The following is an 18902-nucleotide window of genomic DNA, read 5'->3' on the forward strand; positions in this document are numbered from 1 at the left end:
TATTGTTTGTAATTCCAGAGGCCTCACCATGCAATGTACCTTACCCTGGATTGGTTTAGCGCTGTTCCTTTTAAAGTATGGTTCACGACAGTGGAGAGCACAGTAGGATAATCCACACCTTCATCACTGAACTTTCTGTGTTTTTAAATTGTAAACTATGCCATGATATGAAAAACTGTACATAATATACATATGTAATCTAAAGAATAGTTAGTAAATGTATATTTGTGTCCCTACTACCTAGCGTAAGAAGGACCTTTACACTTTCCTTTCAAAACCCCTTAGTGCCCCTCCCAAAGAGGTAAACACTATGCTAAATTTTGTGTTCATAATTCCTTTGCTTTTTTTTTTCGTTTTAACATCTATGAATCCCTAAAACCAGTATATTGCCTTGTTTTTCCTGGTTTTGATATTAATATAAAAGAACTATAGTTTATATTCTTCTGTGATTTGCTTTTATCTTTATAACATATATAGATTAAATCATGTGGGTGTGTGTAACTGTAATTAATTCACTTTCAGTCCAGACTAGTTAAGGCAATCACTTGTGGGTTGGTTCTGGACACTGTAAATTTAAATACTCCCGAGGATAAACAATAAGGTCCTACTGTATAGCAGAGAGAACTATATTCAATATCCTATGATAAACCATAATGGAAAAGAATATTTTTTTAAAATTTATATATATATATATATATATATATATATATATATAAAACTGAATCACTTTGCTGTACAGCAGAAATTTACACAACATTGTAAATCAACTATACTTCAAAATAAATAAATAAATAAATACTCTCCAGATGATTCCAATGTACAGTCAAGGTCCAGAACCCTTCCCTGTCCCTGACTCCATCTTGACCCCTCCCCTGCTTGTCCCCGGTGGACCCACCCCCTTCCTCAAACATGCTGTGCTTTTCCTTTCACAAGGTCTGTGTAGTTGCTGTTCCCTCTGCCATTCAGGACACCAAGGTGCATTTAGTTGTTCTGTCTCCTTCGCCTCCTCTTGGCTCTGAGTCTCACTGACTTTCCTTGTTTTTGATGACCTGGACAGTATTTAGGAGTACTCATCTGGTATTTTGTAGAATGTACCTCAGTTTGAGTTCGTCTGATGTTTTTCTCATGGTTTTACTGGGATTATGGATTTGGGGGAGGAGGAACACAGAGGCAACATGCTCTTCTTATCACATCATATCAAGGGTACAAGCTGTCAACATGACTTCTCAATGATGACGTTAACCTCCATCACTGGCCCAGGCAGTGTTTACCAGGTGTCTCCACTGTAAAGGTGCATCTTCCCCCCATCCTTACCTACTCTTTGGAAGCAAGTGGCTAAGGGTAGCCCACACTCAAACAGTTGGGCCTTAAGCTCCACCTTCTTGAGCGCAGAGCTTCCTACAAAAATTATTTGAAATTCTCCTGTATGCGAGATTTACCTCTTCTCTTACTTTTATTTATTAAATCATGTATTTATACCGGTGCGGACTTGAAAATATTTATTTTTATAAATACTGTATATTTATTTTGTTGCTCAAATTGTTCCAGCTTTGACTACTGTGAGTTCTTTCAGAGTGGCTTCTTGTCTTTTTGATATTCCCCCATCCTTTGTGACACTACAGGATGCTCCAGGTTCATCTTAGGTATTCCCCTCTCAGTCCTAGAAACAGCCATTTCTCCCGTGAGCCCTGGTTCATTTTATTGGAGAATGGCATGAGAAGTCAAGATCTGGGTGCTGGGCACCCTGCTTGCTACTAGGGGGCTATTGTTTCTAGGCCCTCTTAGCTGAAAGAGCTAGAAAATGTAAGTATGCATACTAACTCACTTATATAAACATATTTATCTATCTGTACCTATATTAAAGTAAACATGAGTTCATGCGAATATTTCCAACTCAATCCAGTAACCACATGGTTCATTCTAACACCTTCTGCCCTTGGAGAAGCCATTTTATAAGAGTTCTATCAAAGTGCATTTTTATGTACCATGGAAAAGCCTCAGTTATAGCTGACTAATTAGTGAAAATGAATGCATTAGAGAAAACAGCTATTAGTATTGATACCAGAGGCACAGCAGAAGCTTTGGCAGACTCCCTTGTCAAATAGTTTAGTCTGTTCCTGAATTAATGTCATGGACCATGACTCCTTGCAGCAAGATACAGAGCACAGCAAACCATTCTTCACAAGGTAGAATATTCAACTTGATGAGTCAATTGAGATTAATAAACAGAGTCAGCTAAAAATGTTTGTGAACCATTTAAGTTAACCACAAAAAGAACTTGTGTCCAATATCATTAGTGAACCTTCTTGGTTTCTTTGTAAAATTTCATTAAAATAGTAATGATGTTTGTTTTAAAAGGCAGTTAAATAAAGTTATCAGGTAAAATCTAAACTACCTTCTCCATTACACTAATCCATTCCGCCTCTCTGGAAGTAATCAATATTAAAATGTTTTAATTATCTGATTTTCCATTAATGTTTATGCACATTAAATGTACTTTGTAGTATTTTATAATTTTTTGCACAAAACATTGTGCCTTGTATTTATACTGATATGAAAAATGTCTGTGCACCTCAATTTTTCTTTAACTTTTCATAGTTGCCTAACTTACTTGACCAGAAAAATATCTTTTTGAAGCTTGAACTATATAGATCTTTACCCCAGAAGTGTTTGATATGCTGGTATAACCGAGGTAGTATGTTCCCTTCATGCCTTGCCTTTAGGGAACTCTTCAGCTGATTCCTTCAAGGACTTGCTTCTCCCTGCCTCAACTTCATCAATCTTATAGACATCCAGGGCTCCATCCTCCATAGAAGGGGACTTCTGAGTATCCAAATCCACTGAGAAGGCAGGTTTGCCATGTGGGATGAGCCAGTTGAGGAAGTGTGCAAAATCTGGGAGCTGAGATAGACATCATTTTTGCTGGCATTGCTGGGTAGTGCTCCAAAGACAATAAGGACGACTGACAGCAACACTGTATCACCTCCCATATACTACTGTCCCTGGCACTGGTTACCCTTAGTATTAGTTCTCAAACTTCAGCAAACATCAGAATTGCCTGGAGGGTTTCTGACTTAAAGTCTGGTGTGGGGCCGGAGAGTCTGTATTTCTAACAAGTTCCTGGGTAATGTTGTTCTATCCTTAGGAAAAACCTGGTGTGTTCTTATTTTGCTGACTCCACTCTGGTCTTCGTGATCATGTGGGATTTTTAACTCACTTTAGGGCACTAAACTCACTTTGCAATTGTGCATTGGAATCTTTCTGTCTCAAACCTAAATCAGCGTTTTTTTCAATTTCAGCCCCTTTCTGTAACTTAGCAGTTACTCTTTCTTCTCCTGTTGCAGTAAGTGATACATGTCCCATTGTTGCGTTGGGGATGAGGCCATAAGGATACAAGAAATGAAGCTTGATCATGGGCAAGTGGGAAGAAAGGCTAGAGAAATTCATAAATTGATACCTTCAGTTATTGTCCCATATTGGAGAAATCTCAAGCTTTATTGCTTTATAAAGTGTACGTTGTGTTGTCATATACTTTTTACAGTGTTCTCTACCAAATAAAAGGATATTTGATGACTGTGCACAATTTCTTCACTAGAGATTGTGAGCTACATTATCACCTCTACCATGATGTTTATTATTTCTTTGTATTGTGGACACTATTCTCTGTATAAAAAGGTAGAATTAATTTGTCATCAAATTGGTCGCCTGAACACATGCCGGGACACCCCTTGTCTCAGCCAGGGAGGTTCTTTTTCCACTCGGATTCACACAGCCAATCATGAAACCAATGCTGAGACTGGGACAGCAGAAGCTTTGTTCAATGGCAGAAGAATGGAGAAGTGGGAATTTAGTTCGAAATTCAACTTCTTAACCCAATTCTGGTGGAGACACCATATATATAGGAGGGTCGAAGTAAAAGGGAGGGAATTGGAAAGAGTGGGAGGAATATCCATGACTTATCAGAGAACAAGGGTGTGGTTTGGACCTGGAACTGATGCAGCACTCCATTTCAGTTCTTGTATGGGCTTTTCCAGTGTTATGGCAACCATTAACTGTCATGGCGCTGGTGGGTACGTCATTTAGCTATTGTATTACAATGAGCGTATAATGAGGTCCAAGGTCTAGTGGAAGTCAAATCTTCCACCATCTTGAGGCTAGTTGGGTCTAACCAGTTCTTGTTTTTCTCTTTGCAACTTCCTCCTGAGACTTAGATACGAGCAATTGGTTTCCTTTCAAGGCAAGGGCAGGGGTATGATTCTAGGACAACAGCTTGGTAACAGCTTTAAGAAATAAGTTAGTAATGATTTAGAGGGTGACTTTGAGAATAAAGTTGACCCTTCCATTAGAGTGCATGACAGATAAGAACAATGATAATAATAAATGGCTACCATTATGGAGTCTTTACCATCTGTAGAGTACTTGCCAGGCACTTTACCTAAGTTAGTTCCCTTAATAGAGGCACATTGAAACACATGAATGAGTCAGACTCATCATGCAAGAAATTGAAATGAGCATGGTTATGACTAGAGAGAAGATGCCTATGTGTATTAAGAAACATCTCCTTTGAATAAAGTGTATTGAAAAATAATTTCAATAAATTTTACTGAAGAAACAGTTTTGAAAAATGAAAACTTAATCTCCGAGCTAAAGTGACAGTGTACTTCTGGCAATTGAGAGACTCTTTACTTGGATATTTTTTCAACTGAAGATCTTTTTTTTAAATTTATTTTTGGCTGCATTGGGTCTTCATTGCTGCGCGCAGGCTTTCTCTAGTTGCGGCGAGCAGGGGCTACTTTTCGTTGCAGCACGCGGGCTTCTCATTGTGGTGGCTTCTCTTGTTGTGGAGCACAGGCTCTAGGTACGTGGGCTTCAGCAGTTGTGGCTCGCGGGCTCTAGAGCGCAGGCTCAGTAGTTGTGGAGCACAGGCTTAGTTGCTCCGCGGCATGTGGGATCTTCCTGGACCAGGGCTCAAACCCATGGCCCCTGCATTGGCAGGTGGATTCTTAACCACTGTGCCACCAGGGGAGCCCTGGAGATCTTGATGTGGCAAATTAATGGATGTACATTTAAATTTTTAGACATCTTTTTGAAGTATGTCAAATGTGTGCAAATCTTTAGTACAGTTAGAGGAATTTACACAAAGCAAACACCCATGTAACCAGCACCCAGATCAAGAAACAAATAGGGGCCCCCCTCGAGCCTCTCCCAACAATCACCCCTCTAACAGGAATCAGTGCCCTGACCTCTAACACTATACGTGAATTTTACCTATTTTTGAATTGACAAATTCTTTTTTAACCTGAGTTTCATCAATTCTGGTTCCTGTAATAGAATGTTTGGATACTTTTAACAGTAAAACATGGACCAGAATCTACCTCATTATGAAGGTAACTTTTTTCATGCATTCCTAATATCACTATGAAATTAAAATAAGCTCTAACTTTTCTTTTTTCCTTCTTAACTTAAAAATAGTCTTTGGTGATATTTGATAAGGGCTCCAAAGACATTTTATGGCCAAAAGAAGGGGGCAAGATACACAATTAGGAACTTGTCCTCAGGTAGGTCAGGAGGCAGAGTGTAGCATTGCTGGTTACACAAAGGTGCCAGACAGGGTAGTGGGTGGCCCCTGACTGAACTGAACAGTGCATGTTGGTAGGGCCAGAAGGGGTTAGACCAAATGGTGAAAAATGTGTTTTCATGACAAACTTTTGTTGTTCTTCTCTCTCCAGGAAAAATAATCCACTCTTGTGGACCATTGTTGCTGGAGACCATGACAGAACCTTGAAGGAACCAACTGAGCAGGTGAGAAATGGTTTTAATGGTTATTCTGCCTAAATTTTCACATGCCAGGGAATACATTTAGCTAAAACATGTAGTTATTAATCCCCTAATGCCCTCGTATACTTATCATTTATACTAACATTTAAAGATACCATTTAAGATCACATTTAATCTGAAAATTAGGTGAGGTGAGTCAGGAAGTGCAAATTCAGGTCCATGTACACAGGTCCACCATAGTCTGGTTTTTCTAGGACCACCAGTCCTCAGAAAGCGGTGCATGGACTCCTGTAAATTATTAACAGAGATTGCCCTTTTTAATTTAGTACAAAATCATCTTCATTACTGATGTGTGGAAATGCAGAGATTTAAGATTATTTTGGACCAGTATACAAGGAAGTTGTTCAACTCATTGACTTTGCCTTGTAATCTCTTGCTTGCTAACAATACAGGTGAGAAGGGCAAAACACATTGTGGTGCACGAAGACTTTGACAGACTGACCTTTGACTCTGACATTGCCCTAATACAGCTGAGCTCTGCTCTGGAGCTCAACTCAGTGGTGAGGCCAGTGTGTCTCCCGCACAGCACGGAGCCTCTGTTTTCCTCTGAGATCTGTGTTGTGACTGGATGGGGAAGTGTTAGTGAAGGTAAACATTTTACTTTTGCATAAACATCACTGCTGGTTGAGAGTTTTGAGAATGTGTCATGGAAATGATATCAAGTAGTATCTGCTTTAGCCCTTCTTCCTTCTGAAACATTGAAACCATGTTTTATGTAGCTGTAAAGCTCATCAAATTAGAGAATGAGCTGTTTTATATTTTTCATCAGGGTGACTTAATCATAGGTAGGCTAGATCTGTGAAAGGCCAGATAGAAGTATTTTATGCCTTGTAAGCCATGTGGTCTCTGTCACAGCTATTCAAATCTGCCGTTGTAGCACAAAGCAGCCATGGACAATATGTTATAGCATGGATGTGGCTGTATTCCAACAGAACTTGTCCATGAGTCTTAAATTTTATACAATAATCTTGTCACAAAATGTTATTCGTTTTTTGGATTTTCTTTTCAACCATTTAAAAAAAGTACAAATCAGAATTAGTTCATGGATTGTAATAGATAGGCTTGGGGATGTAATAACTAGGCTTGTAATAAATAGGCTTCGGTTAGGGCCTGGCATGAAATTGGCCTGTTGGCTGGGGTTTGATGACCCCTGGGCTAGATTCTAGATTTCTTAAAGCCATAGTGAAATACTGAAAGATCTGAATGGGTTGATGTTTGTGTCCTGCTTCTTTTCACTGTATAAAGTTATTTTCTTTTATATTTTCCTTCTGTTTATATGTCATTTAAAGTCTGTGAGCTTGCAGATGTAGAAGACAAACTTATGGTTACCAAAGGGGAAAGGGGGTGGGGAGGGATAAATTAAGAGTTTGGGATTAACATATATACATTACTATATAGATAAACAACAAGGTCCTACTGTATAGCACAGGGAACTAAATTCAATATCTTGTAATAAACTATAATGGAAAAATTTATGTATAAACTATATATAGTTTATATATAAACTATAATGAAAAAGAATATATATATATATAACTGAATCACTTTACTATACACCAGGAACTAACACAACATTGTAAATTAAATATACTTCAATTTAAAGAAAAATAATGATAAAGTCTGTGAGCTTGAAGGAGGTGAGATATCTTTGACCTCATACAGTATTCATGTTCTCAGCTTACTGTGCTACCTGCAGCCAAATTGCATTTTCCTAAAATCTTCACAACCACCATATGAGGAGATTTTATCCTCCCATTCTGCAAATGAGGAGATTATGGCCCTGAAGTCTAAGTAATTTGCTAAAATTCCATGGCTAATAAATATCAAAAGTGGGATTTAAAATCAGTGTGGCTCAGCTGATAAACCTTGAATGGCTTATTTGTTACATTTGGAATACAATCTGAACTCCTAGCCCAGCACTGAAGGCTCTGCATTGGACCTCCCCATACTTCTCCAGCCTCAGTTCCTCCTTTGTCCCCTTGTTGGCTGACCTGTGTCTTCTTTCTTTCTCAAGCTCTGTGCTTTGTTTCCTTGGCCCCGGAGCACTCCTATTCCAGTCTTCTCACAGCCCCTCCTCATTACTCCATCCTCAACTCAAATCTTCTCAGACCCCTTTCTTGCAGCAGGACTGTCCTTCCTTCACTCTCTGCACTACCTGGTTTTATCATCTCCTTCCACATAAACGGACTTAACATATTTTACAGAATCATTTTCTACATCCCACCCCTTAGAGCGGGAGCCTCTTGAAGGCAGATCTCTGCCTAATTTACTGCTCTCTCTCCAGGACTCAGCATCTACCTAGCATAGAGGAAACAGTAAATTTTTATTGACTCACTGGCCTCAAAGCCCTTGAATAAACGTGCCTGTTCTTTAACATCTTCAACCTTCACCAACTCCATGACCACCAGACGACGGAGGTGGTTACAGTTTTATAAAAGGTGAATTCAGTCTTTTAGTCTCAGAGAGAAAACAAGTTCTCAGTTTTGAGACATGGTAATAAGCAACATTGTTAGGGATGGTCCCTGAAAAGAGGATTTTAAATACATTAAATTATCTATGTATTAGATTACTACATTAAAAAAATAATAAGGGCTTCCCTGGTGGCGCAGTGGTTGAGAGTCTGCCTGCCGATGCAGGGGACGGGGGTTTGTGCACCAGTCAGGGAAGATCCCACATGCCGTGGAGCGGCTGGGCCCGTGAGCCATGGCCACTGAGCCTACGCATCGGAGCCTGTACTCCGCAACGGGAGAGGCCACAGCAGTGAGAGGCCCGCGTACCACAAAAAAACCCCAAAACAAACAAACACTAAAAAAAAATAAGATTTAGAGTCGGACCTAGGCTAGTTCTGTCCCATAGGTGCTGTGTGATTAAATCTTCAGAGCTCTGGCTTTTTCATGTGTGAGATTAGTGTGACAGCCCACCTCACAATCTGTTGTATTAATAGCTTAGAGTAAAAAGCTTTATAAATATATTAAGGAACTATTTACATAAATGTAAATATAAATAAAATATAAGATACTATTTACATAAATGTAAATTAATTTTTATTAATTTTTTTCAAGAAGCTATAGGGCTATCAAATACTGAACTTACCTTTTTTTAATTAGTCATAAATCTAAAGTGATAGAATAAGTCACGCAGAACACGTGTTAACATAGACCTGCCTGAGGGCCAGGCGGGAGAAGAAATTCTTTAGTGTTCATCATCAGTGTCATCTTAAATTAGAGCTGAGATTAGGCCTCAGTGATAATAAAGGAACAAGAGAAATATGGTTTTGTTTTATATGAGTGCTACCGAGTCCAAGCTCACTCTGCTCGCTACACGACAGTCCAACGAATCAGAGACGAGGCAAGGAATACTTTATTCGAAAAGCCCGCAGACCAAGAAGACAGCAGACTAGTGTCTCTGAAAAGCCATCTTATGGGGTTTGGCCAGTTTCTTTTATAGCACAGAGAGGGGGAGGAGATGAGGAAGTAAAGTAAAATGGCCATAAGTTTTGCAAATATCACCTGGAATGGCCAGCCTCCGGGAGGGGATGTGTTAATTTCTTCTTTCTTGTAGCCATCCACAGGTGGGCAGAGTCCAGATGCTCCCCCTAACAAAGGCACTTTGTTTTAACATTCAGGCAGAGGGGCAGGGTTCCCCGAGGCAGGCCATTATGTACAGACAGTATCCTTTCAGTGAACAAAAGCTGCGGAAAGCAAAGGTTAAAGTAAAAGAAACAGATCCAACATGTAGTCTGATTTGGCTCTTCCCTGTTACCATTGGAAATCATATAAATATATTATTGTTATGTAGTTATAATATGTTTACGTAAAATATTTTACAGTTGACCTTTGAACAATGCAGGGGTTAATTCAAGTGTCATTTATAGTCAGCCCTACATACCACAAACCGTGTAGTACTGCAGTATTTACTATTGAAAAATATCTGAGTATAAGTGGACTGGTGCACTTCAAACCTGTGTTGTTCAAGGGTCAACTGTACCTGTAAAAATATATGAACATATATATTTATAATATAAATTATCTGTGACACCAATTCATATCTTACTGAATTTCTCTTTCTGAATTCTTAATAGCTATACTTGAAACACTGAAATTTAAATCAGAATTAAGCTAGAAAAAAAGTGTTTCTGATCTTGTTTCTCCTGCCAATGGATTTTCTTCACCAAGATGTCACATCTGGAAATAAAGATGTCCTGCACAAAACACTGTGTTTGGATTCAGAATTCTGCATCAGCTTAGGCAAAACCAAATGATGGCAGCTGTGTCGGTGTAGAGCAAGTCTGAACTTAAATATATTTCTTTAACACCACTTGTTGCTTACTTCATTATCAAGCTCTCTTTCTGAATCTATTTCTTAGATGGTGGCCTAGCGAGTCGCTTACAGCAGATTCAAGTGCTCGTGGTAGAAAGAGAGGTCTGCGAACGCACTTACTATTCTGCCCATCCAGGAGGGATTACAGAGAAGATGATCTGTGCTGGCTTTGCAGCATCTGGAGGGAAAGATGTGGGTCAGGTGAGAGCATTCTAATTTTGCAGAGGAAGATAGGAAGTTGTCATCTGTTGGAGATTCTCCTTAGACAGGAAGAACCTACTCTCAAAGCCACAGACAAGCATCTTGGCCTGTGCCTGCAGCATCAGGCCACACCCCTACTCGAAAGCCAGTAGGACAACAGGAAGAGTGAATTACTTAGTCCAAACTTGCTGAGATGGCAGAGAGGAGACAGAAGCAACCATCAGTCAGAGGGGAAGTGGGTACACAGAGGAGCCCATGAGAAAGTAGGAGAGGGCAACACCACTGAACTGGTCTGCAGGTGGGAAGATGTGTTCAGATATACTTAAAGCTTTGGTAAAAGGGGAACGAGCAAATGAGGATTATAAATTAGTGTATCCTACTTATGCCTTAAGAGTTTTATTGTTTCAAATTATTACTAAACTCCTGGGTACTCACACTTAATTTTCAACCACAGAATAAAATAAAATAATCATGAAGAAAATGAGAACCTTTGAAAAAATGGTTTTCATATGCAGTGGAAAACAAATCGCAAAGCAGTAGTTTAATTTTAGTGATATCCTAGAGGCACGAACCTGTGCAGATGTATTCACACGTCAGTTGGACAAGCATGCTATTGGCAAGTTCAGAATCAACTAGGAAAAAGACAGGATGTGGGCAAAAGGATTACAAAACACCAGCTTTAATATCCACAAAGCCGACTGAGGAATATGCCTTAGGTATGCAACCAAAAAGTGTTTCCAACACTAAGCAGCCCACCTTGATCACCTAGTCTGGACTTGAGGCAGCCTGCCTAAGGGAAAGTTGGGGTCTGTAGAGCAGACACACTTCCAGATTGTTGTATCATTTCATATTGGTCTAGAGTAGAGAGGGAAGAAAGAATGAATCTTGAGTTGCAGCTTTTTGATAGTCCTCCCCTGCCTCCCCACAAACGCTCCCCCCACCCCCCTGGCCACGAAGAAACAGAAACCAATGGATACCACCTCTATGGGGAGAAAACTGGGCTTTAATCTGGATAGAAGTCTTTCCATTGGCAAAAATGAGGAGAGAAGGAAGGAGGTCCCCTCGTAACATTGAATATAAATTGAGTGTAGTTAAACCCTTTCCTTGTGTCAAGCACTGCCCAAATTCTGTTTTATGTTGCATATTGTAATTTGCATTCTTCAGAAGCAGACTCTGAGAGGAGGATTCAAGGGCAACAGTCTGCTTAGAAAGTACAAATATCACTGGTAGAAATGTGAGGAGGTGGTACAGGGAAGGGAAGGCAGTCCATCTATTGATGTGCTATTAATGTGCTATGAAGCCAACTACCACAGGGAGGGACTGAGCTGAATCCTGCAGCGAAACTCTGGCAGTGATGCAAAACACACGCAGTATATTTATCCCCTCCCCTTGGAGGGGTGAGGGAGCTTCCCCAGAGTCACGGTTGGAAGGCTGCAGGGGAGCATTTCCCACAGTCTGAGCGGCCTTATGGCTGTGGTGGACAGGGCAAGGGCCCTCGGGCACACAGCCGGCATGGACTGGAAGGTCCGAGGAATATGGGAAGGGCACTCACACCATCTGCTAGAGGACATTACTGTTATATTATAAAAATCCAATAGAAAAGTACTCTGAATTAATGTGTTCATTCTCCCCCTTTTGAGGGATGGTTTTTCTTTCTTTTTCACATCAAGAAAATTACAAATGGCTCTGCTGTCTCTGTCATGTTTAACAGCATGTAACATTAAGGGAAGAGCTTAATCTATCGAGAGAGCAAATAGGTCCATGTCAGAGGTGACCCAAATACCATAATCTCGGTTGGTACCTATATTTATTTCAGCTACATCCAGCTGTCACTTTCCCTGCAGTGTGACCAAATTTACAGCCACTACAAAGAAAGGAAAATAGGAGAGATTCTGACTAGATGTGGCTAGCTTTCTTTTATAAAGAATACTGAATTACTAAAAGGGTGACTTCAGAAACTTGCTTTGATGAAACGGACTCTAATTTAATTTCTATCAGGTAATTGGTTTTTACCCCAAAAAAGGGTTTTTACCCTCCTGTGCATACTCAGGGGTAATGGACCTGCTCATGTAATTTCTCATCCAGGAAGGTGAACATCAGAATGCTGGAATGCAGAGACATGGGAGTTTCAGATACACAGTGTAGAATCCTGTGGTTCTTTGCTCACAACAAATTTTAGATTTTTTTTTTAACCTCAAGTTCTTTGACCTGCCATTGATCTTTGTCTTCACAGAGTGATACATGTTCTGTTCTTGCTGACTCTTCCAGTCTAGTTCTTATTTCTCTCCTCTTGCTTACTATTTTTCAGCCACATTGATTGCCTTCTGACCTCAAACTTGCCACATCCTTGTCTAAGTTGGGGCCTTAGCCCAGATATTAATTCTGCATGAAAACACTATTCCTCCAGGTTTTTGAAAATCCACCTCCTTATTTTTCATGTACGAGCTCAAATGTTATTGAAACTACAAATATATACATGCACGTGTAAGCATACACACAGCTACCATTGTTCTCAACTTTTCACTCTGAGTGTTTCCTTTATGGCTATTATCACCATCTAATTTGTTTATATTCTTTTCCAGAATGCCTGGCTCACAGTAGGCACCGAATAATTTTTAAAATAATCAGTAGGTACCATTTGTTTCTTGAAGATTTACCATGTGCGAGGCCCTGTAATAAGTGCTGACCGTAAAAGATAAATTAGACAGGCTCCTTCTGTATCACAAAATGTTTGTAATTAACTGAAAAATTCTATATTGTGTATGTGTTCGTACTGAATGAATGAGTGAATAAAAAAACACCTGATTTGACAAATCAGACTATTTTCAAACTGGAAGGGCCTCCTAAGTATAATCTTAAATTATGTGGGAAAAAAATTAGGCCCAGAGAAAATGTTAATTGTTCTACATTACAGATTAAGGAATCGGTCTCCTATTCCCAGTTCAGGATTTCTCCTGTGAAATGCTCCATATAAAATAAACACTTATCTCAAATATGTTATCAGCTCAGTTTATTTTATAAGAAGACAATTAAATTAAAGGTTTAGTTTGGTCCTAAGTACATTTGTGTCAAAAAAAAAAAAAAAAGCCCTGATAAAAAATCAGAAAGGCTATCTTAAAAAAATGCAAATCCTATGTTTTAAAGCTTGTTTTTTTTCAGTTTTATTGAGATATAATTGACATATAAAATTTTATAAATTTAAAATGTACAATGTGATGATTTTGATACACTTAGGTATTGTGAAATGCTTACCATAGTAGGGTTAGTTAACACCTTCATCACCTCACATAATTATCATTTCTTTCTTGTGCTGAGAACACTTATGATCTACTCTCTTAGCAGCTTTCAAGTAAGCAATACAGTATTGTTAACTACAGTCACCATGCTGTACATAAGTTCCCTAGAACCTGTTAATCTTACAGCTGGAAGTTTACACCCTTTGACCAGCATCTTCCCATTTTTCCCATTTTTTAGGTCTCAGGTATATGTGATATCATACAGTAATTGTCTTTCACTGTCTGACTTTTCACGTAACATATTGTTCTCAAGGATTATCCATGTTGTCGCAAATGACAGGATCTCCTTCTTTCTCATGGCTGAATAATATTCCATTTTAGTATTCAGTATTCTCATGGCTGAATAAATAAACAAATAAGTAAACAAATATACATATAGACACACACACACACACACACACATATATATATAATACACACACACATATACTCCATACATCTTCTTTATCCATTCATCCTTTGACAGAAAAATAGGTTGTTTCCATATCTTGGCTAATGTGAATAAAGCTGCAGTAAACATGGGGGTGCAGATACCTCTTCAGTATCCTATTTTTATTTCCTTTGGCTATATACCCAGAACAGGGATTGCTGTATCATATGGTAGTTCTATTTTTAATTCTATTTTCCACAGTGATATACCAATTTATATTCCCACCAATGGTGCAAAAGGATTCTCATTTTTTCCACATCTTTGTAAACACTGTTTATTTCTTGTCTTTTTGATGATAGCTGATCAAACAGGTATGAGGTGATATCTCATTGTGATTCTGATTTGCATTCTCGTGATGTTGAGCACATTTTCATGTACCTGTTGGCCATCTGTATATCTTCTTTGGTAAAATGTCTATTCAGATCCTCTGCCTATTTATAAATTGCATTTTTTTGTTATTGACTTGTATGAGTTCTATAATTTTGGATACTAACCGCCTATCAGATATATGGTTTGAAAATATTTTCTCCCGTTCCATGGGTTGCATTTTCATTTTGTTGATTGTTTCTTCTGATGTGCAGAAGCCTTTTAGCTTGATGTAGTCCCACTTACTGATTTTTGGCCCTGTTGCTTGTGCTTTTGGTTTCATATCCAAAACAACTGTTGCCAAAAACAAAGTCAAAGGAGCTTTTCGGGCTTCCCTGGTGGCGCAGTGATTGAGAGTCCACCTGCCGATGCAGGGGACACGGGTTCGTGCCCCGGTCCGGGAGGATCCCACATGCCACGGAGCGGCTGGGCCCGTGAGCCATGGCCGCTGAGCCTGCGCGTCCGGAGCCTGTGCGCCGCAGCGGGAGAGGCCACAACAGTGAGAGGCCCGCGTACCGCAAAAAAAAAAAAAAAAAAGGAGCTTTTCCTTGTTTTCTTCTAGAAGTTCTGCCATTTGGGGTCTTATGTTTAAGTCTTTAATCTATTTCAAGTTAATTTTTGTGGTGTAAAATAGGGGTTCAGTTTTATTCCTCTGCATGTGGTTATTCAGTTTTCCCAACACCATTATTGAAGAAACTAGTTTTTCCCCATTGAGTATTCTTTGCTCCTTTTTCAAATATTAGTTAACTATATAAATGAGGGTTTTTTCTGGCCTCACAATTCTGTCTCATTGGTCTGTGTGTCTGTTTTTATGCCAGTACCATACTGTGTTGATTACTATAAATTTGTAATACATTTTGAAATCAGGAAGTGTGATGCCTTCAGCTTTGTTCTTTCTCAGGATTGTTTTGACTATGCGAGGGTCTTTGTGGTTCCATGTGAATTTTAGGATTTCTGTGAAAAATGCCATTGAAATTTTGATATGGACTGCATTGAATCTATAGCTGGTTTTGAGTAGTGTGGACATTTTAACAATATTAATTCTTCAAATTCATGAATGTGGGATATCTTTCCATTTCTTTGTGTCTTTAATTTTTTCATCAAAGTCATAGTTTTCAGTATAGAGACATTTTACCTCCTTGGTTAAATTTATTCCAAAGTATTTTATTCTTTTGATGCTATTGTACATGGGATTTATATATATGTGTGTGTGTGTGTGTGTGTGTGTGTGTGTGTGTGTGTTTTGTTGGTGTATAGAGACACAGCTGACTTCTATATTTTGTATCCTGAAACTTTACTGTATTCATTGATAAGTTCTAACAGTTTTTTGGTGGCGCCTTTAAGACTTTCTGTATAAAAAGACTTTCTTGCCTGATTGCTCTGGCTAGGACTTTCAGACTGTACTGAATAGGCCTGGTGAGGGTGAGCACCTTTGTGTTATTCCTACTCTTAGAGGAACAGCTTTCAACCTTTCACTGTTGAGTAGAGTGTCAGCTGTGGGTTTGTTATATATGGCCTTTTTTATGTTGAGGTATGTTTTATTTACACCCAAGTTGTTGAGAGTTCTTAATCATGCAAGAATGTTGCATTTTGTTAAATGCTTTTTTGTACTATTGAGATGATGATACGATTTTAACTTTCACATTTATTGACTTGCATATGTTGAACCACCCTTGCATCACTGGAATAAATCCCACTTGATTATGGTGATTGATCCATTTAATATACTGTTGAATTCAGTATGCTAGTATTTTGGAGGTGTTTTTACATCTATGTTCATTAGGGTTATGGGCCTAATTATCTTTTTTTGTAGTGTTCTTTTCTGGCTTTAGTATGAGGGTAATGCTGACCTCATAAAATGAGTTTTGGAGTATTCCCTCCTCCAGTTTTTGGGTAGACTTTGAGAAGAATTCTTGTTTAAATGTTTAGTAAAATTCACTAGTGAAGCCTTCTGGTCCTAGGCTTTTCTTTGTTGGGATGTTCTTGATTATTGATTCAATCTCCTTTCTTGTATTGGTCTGTTATGATTTTCTTTTTCCTCTTGATTTGGTATTAGTAGGTGGTATGTTTCTAGGAGTTTATTTCTTCTAAGTTTATCCAATTTTTCGGTTTATAGTTGTTCATAGTGGTCTCTTATGATTCCTTGTATTTCTGTGGTACCAGTTGTAATGTCTCCTCTTTCATTTCTTTTATTTGTGATTTCATTTATTTAAGTCTAAGTATTCTAAGGTATACAAATTCATAAAAATAAATCTTTAAGAAATTAAAGAAATATATTATGAATAAATTATTGATTATTCCTGTTCCAAAACTGAAAGCAGGAGTTCTGATTAAAGCAATTTTAGAACATGTTTTCTTGGTGTTCCAGGGAGATTCTGGTGGGCCATTAGTATGTAAACATGAAAAAGCTCCCTTTGTCCTCTATGGCATTGTCAGCTGGGGAGCCAGCTGTCCCCAGCCAAGGAAGCCAGGCGTATTTGCCAGGGTGAGTGTCTTCTTGGACTGGATTCAATCCAGAATCAAAGGTAAATATTTTTCAGATATTATAAAAAGGTGCCTCTTTTTTTTCAAGTGGGTTTGGGAGAGGTGAGAGTGGTGGAAATCAGCATTATGAAAGAGAAGACCATAATATAGTATTTTATTTATTTTAGTTTCTAAACACATTAAAATTCTGTAAGAATAAGTTCTTCCTTAGGCAGAGTTATGGTAAAACTGACATTTCCTGAGGCTGCTTTAATCCTAGATTTGCATTCTCTTTGAAAAAAATCTGCTCTGGAACAAACTACATTTTGTCCTTAGGCTTTCATCTTTATTTACTTTTAACATGTTCTCCCCAGATGCAGGTCCTGTTTTACTTCAGATAAATAAAGAAAACAAAATCTTAACAAGACAACGATTGCCACCACCCACACCTTCAAGAGACAGCGCATCTGGGCAAGGTAGTAGATGTTCATGTTATGCCATTAATATAGCTAGTAAGAATTTAGCAAAAAACATTGCTCATCTGGGTTCATTAATTTTCTTTGGAATACCGTTAACTGTGTCTTCATTCTGGTTGGCAGTTTAAGCTGAAAGACAGGAGAGTTGTTATTGTTACTGTCTAGGGATCTTTTCTACCCCATAGATACAGCTGTTACAGGTTAAAAAAAAAAAAAAAAAAAGTCTTGTGGTTGTGAACAGTGCTTGAATTTTGGAGAAGTTCATAGAATTATTCTGACCTCTGAGCTATTTATTGCTACATGAACAAAGGCCCTTAGGCCCTTAGGCTTTCAGGTATCTTGCTCTGGATATTAGATGACCAAGACGAGTATCAGTGTTAGTGTCTCTCTTAACTCTCCCCCAATTGTCAGTGTCTGTTTGCTAATAATATTTTTAGTTAAAAGCAAAAAGGAACTGGAGATTTAGATGTCTGTGATAGATTTATAAGAAGATAAAAGTTCCATGATACCATCATTCTTGGTTTCCAAATGGTCAGGATCTTTCCCTTTTCATCCATCTCTGCCCCATCCACTCTCATATACACTCAAGCCCAATAGACAACTAGAAAGAGTTGGAGGAAAATTGAGAAGGATGCAAGAGAGAAGGGGGAGACTTGCTAGAGTGACGACCTTCAGTAGAAGAAAGTGGATGAGATCTAGTGTCCAGGTGGAAGGGCTGGTCTTGGATAGGAGCAAAGTGTAGTTTATCCATAGTTGCCAGATGGAAAGAACAATATTTAGGCACTGCTGCTGTTGTATGGGTACATGTGGGAATGGGAACAGCAGTTCTCCTCTAATTGCTTATATTTTCTTAGCACATGAAACAGAGGATTGTGGGAGAGGCTCTGAGGGTTTTGAGAGAAAAACGAGAAAGTTGTAAACAGTTCTCGAAAAAAGTGACCAAGTGCATGGAATACGAAAATGTTGTAGAATTGTTTGGCAGCATAAAAGCCTCTGAGATGAATGATCATAAATTTAGAGGGAGACTAATCAGTTAGTTTGGTTGTATGTTTTCCTCTGGAGACACTGAGGCATACCACATAGATGCAGCCCAGGTGGAGAGTAGATTCAATCACAGTGGGTTTTTCCAAGTATACAAGAGTATAAGGAAATTGAGAGTGTATATGAGGAAGAGATTAAAATGATGGATGGTTGGAATTCAAGCTAGGAAAATAGTGAAGCAAGGAGGAAAAGTTAAGGAACAAGAAAAGATGGTGGAATAGATGAATTACAAGTCTCAAAAGGTGAAGGAGCATTGGTGTAAGCTGAAAAATAGAAGGTTGTGGTTGGAGATGGTGGTTCTTGAAATTGAGTTTATGCAAGGCTTACAGTTATTGCTAATGACCAGGTCTCTAGGGGCTGACCCTTTGGAGAAGTGAATGAGGTCAGGTGAAGGACAAGATCATTGGAGGAAAGTTGAGAGACTGAAAAGATTCAGTGCTGGAAACATCATCTGTATGGCTATTGAAATCA

The 18902-nt window shown here is 38.7% G+C and overlaps 1 protein-coding gene across 1 annotated transcript in view; it reads left to right on the forward strand.

Annotated features, from left to right (window-relative positions):
- Window positions 1-18902, forward strand: part of OVCH1 (ovochymase 1) — a 47926-nt gene that overhangs the window by 16762 nt on the left and 12262 nt on the right. Inside the window, exons 13-17 of the mRNA XM_033867311.1 lie at window positions 5730-5802; window positions 6231-6426; window positions 10205-10359; window positions 16820-16976; window positions 17295-17390. Of these exons, the coding sequence (XP_033723202.1) occupies window positions 5730-5802; window positions 6231-6426; window positions 10205-10359; window positions 16820-16976; window positions 17295-17390 (677 nt within the window). The remainder of the gene's footprint in view (window positions 1-5729; window positions 5803-6230; window positions 6427-10204; window positions 10360-16819; window positions 16977-17294; window positions 17391-18902) is intronic.

The sequence above is a fragment of the Tursiops truncatus genome, chromosome 11 (genome assembly GCF_011762595.2).
Source record: "Tursiops truncatus isolate mTurTru1 chromosome 11, mTurTru1.mat.Y, whole genome shotgun sequence".
NCBI lineage: Eukaryota > Metazoa > Chordata > Mammalia > Artiodactyla > Delphinidae > Tursiops > Tursiops truncatus.